At 42.4% G+C, this 9,851-nt stretch overlaps 2 protein-coding genes across 2 annotated transcripts; both read left to right on the plus strand.

Annotated features, from left to right (window-relative positions):
- Positions 1 to 2,643: 2,643 nt before the first annotated feature.
- EDB93DRAFT_1243692 (uncharacterized protein) lies at positions 2,644 to 3,941 on the plus strand (the record flags this gene model as incomplete). The annotated part of the gene is made up of 8 exons (XM_041452176.1): positions 2,644 to 2,719; positions 2,744 to 2,803; positions 2,859 to 3,036; positions 3,126 to 3,166; positions 3,440 to 3,559; positions 3,640 to 3,684; positions 3,745 to 3,846; positions 3,886 to 3,941. 8 exons carry the CDS (start codon positions 2,644 to 2,646, stop codon positions 3,939 to 3,941), a joined length of 678 nt encoding a protein of 225 aa, XP_041301021.1.
- A 443-nt stretch (positions 3,942 to 4,384) lies between these two features.
- On the plus strand, positions 4,385 to 7,095 carry EDB93DRAFT_1243693 (uncharacterized protein; the record flags this gene model as incomplete). The annotated part of the gene is made up of 4 exons (XM_041452177.1): positions 4,385 to 4,610; positions 4,657 to 4,837; positions 6,741 to 6,915; positions 6,946 to 7,095. 4 exons carry the CDS (start codon positions 4,385 to 4,387, stop codon positions 7,093 to 7,095), a joined length of 732 nt encoding a protein of 243 aa, XP_041301022.1.
- Positions 7,096 to 9,851: the final 2,756 nt, after the last annotated feature.

A 9,851-nucleotide genomic window follows, 5' to 3' on the forward strand; every position in this document is an offset into this window, starting at 1 on the left:
TGCGACGTCACTTTTCTGTGTTCGTCTCACAAGCTTTCCGGTGAGTTGTCCAGCCTCATGGCTTGATATCTTGGTTGCATATATCGCAGAACCTTGTGCAATCTGGGGCCATTTTGGGATAGAATTACAAGGTAAATCCAGGTTTGTAATACAGAGGCTTGAAGGATTGAGTAAGTGCAAAGAGTTTGCTGTTGGGCATTGATGGAATGATGAGGGGAAGAGTATATGCATTACATTACAGCTTACAATTGGTTGAAACTTAGCAATCAGTATTACATTATCATTTCAGGACGCAACAAGTATTACCTTATCATTTCAGGCGACATTTCAATGACATCTAAATGAGGGGTCATTGCAACCACTTCACAAATTTCCAACAACAACCAACCAACCTGTGACGACCTATGATGCCTTGTGACCCGACATGACCAATGCCAACCACCTGGCTATCCCAATTGGTAAGCCTTATTAGGCTTGGTTCACACGTGCTGTGCCAACTATAATTAGGCTTGCTTGCAGCTAACACCCAACACCAGCATTAAATATTGTCCTAAATCCTTTTTTACCTCCAGCACTGTATTATCACAGCTGCTAGATATACTTGGCAAGGTATATGTTCACCCTATATGCCTTTCCCACTGTAAAGAGTAGATCTGGGCTGGGCTCTACAGAATGTGAGTCCCAAGTCCTGAGAGATGCGAGTGTGCTTCATCCCAAGAGACAACCTAAAAACTACCTTGATAAAAATGCAAGGGAAGTCTTATACAGTCAGAGAGTAGACAAGATATAGGGAAGTAAACCTCTAATGTTCATCCAAAGTTCCGAGACTACGTCTGAAGTACCGAGATACTATTCTGATGCTGACCAAAGGTTGTCTGAAGCTGCGAAAGTGATGTCTGGAGTAGTGCGATGCCTTCTGAGGTTTGTGAGAGATGTCCGAAGGTCAGAGTGTGTTGGTGTGTTGATGTGTCAGTATGTCGATGTGTCGAATAGTACAAGACTTTGCAAAATGTCTGAAGTTTGGAACTACGCTAATCTACCGGAACTCAAGAATAAACAAGGTGCAGAATTGGCAGCGGTCTAGCCAAACAATCGTTCTGAATGAACAAAAGATCAATTGCGCAGTTACGAATATACTGAGGTGACTCTACTAACTATGACTCAAAGTACGAGAAGTGAAGTGAAGTATCAGTAGCCAGCAAGTGAGATTATATCCTACTTCCATGAGAGACCAGAATCCATAGGCGAAACTAGTAGCGAGATAAGCAAGTCTGAACCTATGTAATAAGCTGCGAGGCAAGCAGCAATGCAAGTATACATGTAATAAGCCGCAAGGCATACCATTTACACATATTCCAAGACTCCTGACAGGATGCCGATGGAATTTATCCGTATAGCACTAAGACATAGTCAAGATATAGGTAGAATAATGGAAAATGCACCAGTGTCATATCCCATATATCCATGCTTCTGATCCAGACCTCGGACCCTAGATCCAATCAGATTCGATATACAGATCCACTTCTGATCCGAGATACGATAAGCTTCCTATTCATTTCCTGTTCATATAACATTAATCACAGCCTATTCCTTTATTCGGTATTTCTTGTTCCCAGTATCTTGGTTATCCTTACTTCCAGCTATGCTTTATGATCTGTTAACCTGTGCTAATTTCCGACTTGCGTTTAACTTGTGATAAACTTTGCTTATACTTTGTGCATAGCCCTGGATAGTCTTCTAGTATATAAACCCTTGTATATGCCCTGTAATACCTCAGTTCGAATATTATCTTAGTTTGTTCTCTTTCCATCCTCCGTACTCGAGCCTAGTTAAGCTCTTGTCGCATTCCGAGACTTAAGGATTGTATCCTATAAGTCTACATCTCTGACTCTATCTTCGGATAGTCTATACTCTGTTGTTTTCTAGTCCGTACCTGTCCGGATTAGTCTTATGCATGTTTCCGTTATCCGGACAACCTTCGGATATCATTATGGTACTTGTCCAATCCTCTGGATGTGTTATATCTCCCTCTCTGAAATAAGGGGCAGTACTTGGAAAAGGGGCACAGCATATGAGCTGAGGCTGAAGCCCTATCAGATCTGTTAATATGAGAGTATGACCTTAACAACTAGCGAAGTCAAAAGGACGAGGATAGGACATGGTATGGTAACTCGCGAGGTTCAGATGGGCCTTGGAACACAAGGACTGCCTGTGGAACGTTCAGACAAGTGTGCGCGGCCTTTGAAAGGTCGAGGAAGGTCGAGGAATGGTATGGGATGTAAGTGTTAGATTGACTGCTTCCGAGCCCAGCACCACAACCATCGTTACACCGCCTTTCCTGCCTTCCGGCAGTTTCCGTTCCAGGCCCATTCTCAATTAGGCCCTATGTGAGCGAGGGGCCTTCCCACACCCCTCACTCCTTACCTTCATGGCCACTGCCTACAGTGGCCAGGACAGCCCTCACACTATGTCCCACAGCGCAGGCTCTCCTAGCCTCAAAGTCTTGTCTTTCCTCTCATTTCGGCAGCTTCTGTTTTGGGCCTGTTTTTAATGAGGCCTTGTTTGAGCAAGGGGCGTTCTCATGCCCCTTGCTCCTTACCTTTACAACATTGCCTACAGTGGTCAAAACTGCACCAGCATGCCATGTCTCATGGATCAGGCTGTACCAGGTTCAATGGCCTTTCAAAATTGGTTGTATCTCATTCTTTCAGAGGACATTGTCACTAAACACATGTTCTCACAGCTGGCAAACAGTCCCAGCATGTAGCTAATGCAGATGCTATGTGTTGGGCAGAAATTCAAGGTTAGCTATCATCATCTTCCAAGTTTATAACGTAGTCTTCACAGTTTTATCTTAGAGATGTCAATGGAAGATCATGATACAGTGCATGATATGATAACTGACTATGGCATAGAGTCCAACATGCTCCCACATACAGCACCCCCTAGAGAGGAAGGCTTGGAGTTTAGCCATGTGGGTGGTGAACACAAAGCTTTTGAAGGTCTTGCCAGCCAAATTGCTGGGATAAGTGGCGGGTGAGTGTTATTTGCCTATCCGCCCTCGCTTGGTCTCATCCTAAGTCATAGCCACTATACAGATCACCGCACACACCATGACCAGATAGAAAACCAAACAGCTCATTGGGGTACTCAAATAGATCTCCTTGTGGATGCCTATCTTGACTATCATTCTCGCTCTGTTGAGAATGGTATGTCAATATTCAATGAACCACCTGCAGTGCCATCTTCAAGCGATACTCAGTGCCTTTCACTGAGCAACATCGACCTTGTAGATATTTTTTGTATGTATATTAGACTTCCCACTTCTATTTTTGCTAATTTATATTCAGAGAGAAGCCAGTCATCACCTCATCATTGATATCTTACAAGTACCCTAACGAGACCCTGATCTATCATGGCTACATTGGGTGTTCACCAGTGTATCCCAATGTTGTGATATCCCTACGCACTCTTGCCACCTACTGTCAAATTCATCGAACATGTCCTCATTTCAGCATCCAAGCTCAGTGCAAAGCTTTGTGTTTTCTGTACAGTGTAAGTAGATGCCTTGTCTGGTGAATTATCTCATGGGCATCTAATAGATTTTATATAGGCCATACTTGTGCATGCAATTTTCAGCTGCATATGACATATACCTTGAAATCGTTCATTGTGTCAATAAGTGTCTCCAGGCAGCCCTCAATCATGACAGGCCTAATTGGTGATTACTCAATTCCTGTCCAGCATGTTTCTACAAGCTCCAGGATGAGCCTGCACTTCATTTTGACTGGCTTGTCTCAATAGATGGCAACAATAGCTTGAAACACTGGGACTCCACTATATATGGTACAACTGCACACATAGATTCTTAAAAGGCACATTCAGACTACTGGATTGAACCTGCCACTGTAGACCAATTCAAGGGTGAAGTCAAAGCTTGAGGAGTAAGTCTTTTCTTCTGACATTATCATTGTTTGATCATCTCATACAGGCCCCAAGTCCTGATGATTGGGAATATAAACTCATTGAGTCTACATCAGGCTCACTCACTTGCATTAGTTGCTGGCAAAATGCTGGACCTGAAACACACAAGATGTTCTCGGTCATCCATGAATCAGGTATTTTTATTGCTGCCTGTCATCATCATTTTGTACTTCTGGCCTGTGACATGATCCAAAGTGGAGAATTGTAATTCACTCTCACTGTTAGTTAATTTGGCACTGATTCAATTGACAGGTCTAAATATCCCCTCACACTTATCAATAAGCTTCTCACAGTTTATGGAAAGAATGGAGCTTGTGCTTATGACATCAGCTGTGCATTCTCCAAGACCTTAATGAATAGCGCCTTAGGCCCACCAGCATCTGAATTAAATTTTTGAATGATGATTGGTGCGCTCCACGGACATGCACACAACTGCAAATGCCAACTGGTCTGGCATCCAATGTATATTCCAGGCACTGGACATACTGAGGGCGAAGGGTGTGAGCACATATTTTCCTCGTCAAATGAGCTTGCATGTGGCACTAGGCATGCAAACCCATTCCATCAGCATCAGACCATTGAAGAACACTTTACCTTGTGGGATGCAGACAAGTATGCTGTGCTTTGTGCATAATTTCCCTATATTAAATTACAAATCTGATATTTTGTTAGCTAATTTTTTGCTGAATCATTATCGTGAAGCAACGAAACAAGCCAGCATGCTCACAGCCAAACTAGGCATCATTCAATCTGAGCTCAGCCTTGCTGATGCTGACTTCCCTTGTTTCCTCAAGGAAGAACATGATTACCTCAATGGTTTGAAGCAACCACCTGAAAAAGATCGCCTCTCAGTGTAATGATGATCCTTGTGCTGAGCTCAGAACCAGCATTTTCAACACCTACGTCAAACACTACTCATTCCAAGTCATCTGCAACATGTCTGAATCATTCCTAAACATGTCCGACATATTTCTGCATATGTCCAAGCCTTTCCGCATCAGATCCAACACACTTAGCTTTGGACTTTTGCACTTTCCATCGGACATCACATTGGACATTACATTGGACATGATTGCACATCATTGGATATTGTCGCACCTATGTCCAGTCACATCCTGCTAGCCCCTACTAGGTGCGCACTTAGTCTTATCTTCATTGCTAACAGTTTAGACAGTGTTATTACATGTTTTCCCATAGTCCACAGTACCTCGTGTCTTATTACATAGGACATCAGACCCGAAAATTATTGCTACTACCTTTGCCTATGGTATTCCAGTTTCCTACATAGATAGATAAATACTCTGTAGTGACTCTTACTTATCCATCCACCTGTAGCTGGGTCACTTTCAGAATATTTTCGTAGTTCTTAGTTGATTTGCAAAATATTACTATTCTTTCGCCATCACAAATCTGCCATTCATTATACTCGCAACCCGACACTTGTTACATAGTTTTTGACCTATACTCATGAAGTCCAAAAGTCCAAAATCTCAGACATTGCACTTTGGCTTCAGACATCAGATAAGTACCCTTGGACAGCATTGGATAACCATTGGACATTGTTTCTTAGCTTTGGACATTTGTTATTTGCATTACTGACACATTTATACTACTAATACCAATTAGCAATCCATTTAGGATCGAACTCACTTGCTCTGCAAGTATAGCAGACTAGGTCATTCTAAAGATCTACCTAAATATTGTTAACTAGGTAGTACAATTTCTGCTGAGCCCAGCAGAGATTTACTCTTTACATCGGTGAAGGTGAGGAATCTTGACTAAGCTAAAGGGAAGCTAAAGCCTGAGGGGGCTCTACAGAAAGACCTGGATGCGAGAATGTGTCTCAACCCAAAGGACAGCTACTGAGAGAAGTTCCTCTGAAATCAGTGGAGGGAAACTTTTGTCAACTAGGCAAGTGCGTAGGCGGATGCATGAGTACAGATGCACAAAGGGGATATGTGTGAGGGAAGCAGAACTTAAGTGTAGTGCTCATTACAAGCACACAAATATATGGACGTGCGTGAAGGCAAAGCATGCGTAAGTGAAGCACATTGGCAGATGCATTGGTGGGATGCAGATATGTGAAATATGTGTACATGAGGCGTGCACGTCTAAACAAGGGTTGAGGTATGCAGATATAGAGAGTGAGTCACAGGGACTTAGACTTGAGCAGAGATGTGATAAGGGAATATATTCTTAAGGCTTGATACAGCCTAGGGTCAGAATATGTAGAGGTAAAGGGTGCGTAAAAGAGAAGTCCTCCACATTTCCAACACTCGTTCTTTTAAGATGAAAATTGACTACATGTGAATATAATAAGTGGCACATCTGAGTGCGGAGCCGAGCCAAGTAACATAAATCTAAATTTATCTTCAGGATCTAATGTGACCGCATAATGCATGGGTATGTAAATCAAACTGAAGGTACATCAGCATGTGAGAATTACTAAAGTACTCACCAGTGAACCAGGGAGGACATGGGCAGACGGACAGCGGAAGTGCAGGGAGCTATAAATACAGTGTGGATGCGCATGTATTGGCACACAACGTGTTAGAGGCGTGGGAAATATGCATGACTGATCCTTTGGATAAGAGCTGGAATATGGGGAAATAATGATGGTATAGCGCCTCATATCAGACATTGAGACACATGAGTCTCTACATCAGTTCGGTACATTGAGGTGCTTGACAAGCTTGCTGAATGGAGGTAAATGTTAACTATTTCATTGACATGTCGCCCTGACACTAAATCATTAGAGCTGATTGGGACTTAGCGCACAAAGCTGCCAACAATTCTCTCACCACAATTACTGCTGGTAACTTAGAGCAGATGAACACTGCGCTCGCACAAGCTCACATTCAGGTGGATTCTTCATATGCCAAATTACAGCATGCTGAAGCATTGGTTGTGCATGTAGAAACTCTCTTAGCTGTTGAAGGATGATTGGAGGTCGGTGGCGAGGAGTACAACCATTTCAAGGAGGAAGTAGCTTTGAGCAAGTATCACAGCGTGCTAGATGACCTGGAGCACCTGGTTGTCATGAGGTTATTTGAGCTTTTGAAGTTGTCCTTGTCCAGCACAGGTGCTTGTTTATTGTTGATCACTAATTAAGCTAACATTTTTAGGGTACAAGCTACATCAACAAATTGGTAAAGCACTACAACAGTGATCAGAGGCTATTTGTAATGCAATCAACCACTACAATGTGCAAGCTGTCACCTTAAATCCACCAAGACAGAAGATCTCTTGAAAAGACATCACTGACTATAGTTTCCTTGGCGAATTCGATCTTTTGTGTCATTCTCACAGATCCGTGAATGTCAGACAGATATCTCACTACCTTGGCCCACCCATCTATATAACATCCCCTCCATCAGCCCACCCATCTATATAATGAATATTCCACTGCTCCCTTGGCCCACCCATCTATATAATAAATATTCCACCACTCCCTTGGCCCACCCATCTACAAAATAATTCCAGTACGTCAGCCCACCCATCTATACAATAAACCATTACATTGGCCCACCGGATATCTTCGAGGATATATATAATATCAGCACAGTTGGGCCTACCCGTCAACATCGGAAATAATATCCCTCCCAGCCCATCCATCAACATCGGGGATATACATCACATTGGCCCATAGTCCACTGGCCCATCTTATACGGGATATTATGTAGGTTGGGTGACCCGTATAATATGGAATTTGTCACTGAAGGGGCTCATTGTCCTTCCTGCATAGGCTGCACTTATCCATGACAACAGCAAAAGAGCACAAGTCAAAGATGATGAATTCAATGATACCAAATCTGATAATGGTGAGCATGAAAATGCACGAGTGAACCTCAAATGCGAGTCTCACCAATGTAAGATATGTCATTACTCACATAGAAGCAACAGCCAAATGAGTCCACCGAAAAAAGCCCCTGCAATAGACCACACTAAATTTGATGATGAAGGAATTCTCACTGACATTGACATGCAGTCTGTCACTGATGCTGGCCCCTCACATGAAGACAGGACTTGTAACATTAACTAATTTTTTAGTAACCCATTTAAACATACTAACACCAATGGAACAGTCAAGAAGCACCATAAATACAAGGTCTGCCCATGAGTTATCTTACAATCGTTTGATTCTGTATAGTTCTAATGATTCATTCACATTACTAGAGGTCAGTGCATTATTGTGAACAAGATGACTGCACTGTGCTGACACACAGAAGCTAAATTTGTGGCAAGTTCTATTAAGTATTGTGGTGACTTGCAGGAATCTTAATCATGTATGTTAATAGAGAACATATTGGCAATGGGCTAAGACTAACGACTTTATCTCTAAATTGCCTGGCAATGTCAAAGATGAAAAAAAAAAAACTGCCCAAGCCCAGCAAACTATCAATGCACATATGATGGAGCAAAAGCTTTCAGAGCACATGATTCCATACACTGATAAGCTTTTCAAAACAGCAGCTATCAAGTGGCTCATTGCAACAGACCAGGATAAGCGTAGTTGTCATTATCAAACCATATACTAATCAACATAATGGCAGCCCATACACACCATTAAACATCCAAAGTTCGAGAAGATAATTGATATAGCCTCCTGTGCAACACATGGTGTCAAATTTCCAGGTTGTAAAGCCATGTGTGCTGAGATCATGCAGGTTTTCAAGAATCATTTGACCCAACTGAAAGCAAAACTCAATGTACATACCATCTTTTTCAGCACTCATTCTTTCTAATATATATTATAGAGTGACTCTGTCAGTGGAGCTGTCAATATAATATGTGATGCATGGAAGGCCAGAAACGTCAATGAGTACTTTGTCGTCATGGGCCACTGGATCAAAGAGAACAATACAATGCAGTCTTGGTTTTACACAGCTGAATAATGTGTACAATGCTAAGCACTTAGGAGGTGCCTTGTTCAAGGTACTGGATTGTATTGACATCACTCATAAGGTCTGCATTACTTTACTTCTTCCTGTGTGCTATAATACTTACAACTTGGCTAGTGTTATGGACTTGGATAGTATCTGTTGACAATGCTCAAACAGAGCGTGTGTTGTCAACAGTCAAAGACATCTCTGGGCTAACCCAAAGTTAGGAGTCTTGCTTGGCGAGGCTTCAGCAAGCAAGGTTTAATGCCTATGTCCAAATTGGGTAGCTTATGTCAAGCGAAGCTCGATGATAAGTGTATCTGCCAAGGCCTACGACACCTGAAGGTTAATCGTAAGATCTGCATTAATAGAAGGACAGAAGTCCGACTAGTAACAAGGGCTTTGCTCATCAACAAAGTTGATGAGTAAAGATCAAGACTAAAGACTTATCCACGATGAGCAGATAAGAAAGTAGAATATAGACTGCTGGCTAGGCAGAAAGAATCACTCTTGTTAGGAGTAGGAGATCAAGAACCAAGTAGATTCACGTTAAGGAATTAGATACATGGTAGTGAGTTTATATAGAGGGGAGGAAGTGTATTAGTGGATAATAACTCATACAACCAGAAGAGGAACTGGTTAAAGGATGATACTAGAAAAGGGAAGGCACGTTCAGGTGAGTCATGGGCAAACCGGAATGTGCAGATAAGAAATGAGTCAAAGAACAGAAACAGGAAGTGAAACAAGCAGGGGCACAATCATGCAACTGTGGAGCTAAGTATAAGTACAACGTGCAATTGCGCACCGAGTCATAGATCAAGAAAGGAAACAGGGCAAAGGGGATGCAGCATGCATCGTATCATAGGTTACTGTCTGGACGGTAAGGGTAAAGGTGACTGTCCACAGGATCAGTCATCAGGTGGAGCGGAGCATGGGTATGCTTCATCAGAGAAAGGGTCCAGATAGATGTACTGGCTCTACTGG

Source organism: Suillus bovinus, assembly GCF_016758785.1.
Source record: "Suillus bovinus strain UH-Sbo-P2 chromosome Unknown EDB93scaffold_149, whole genome shotgun sequence".
NCBI lineage: Eukaryota > Fungi > Basidiomycota > Agaricomycetes > Boletales > Suillaceae > Suillus > Suillus bovinus.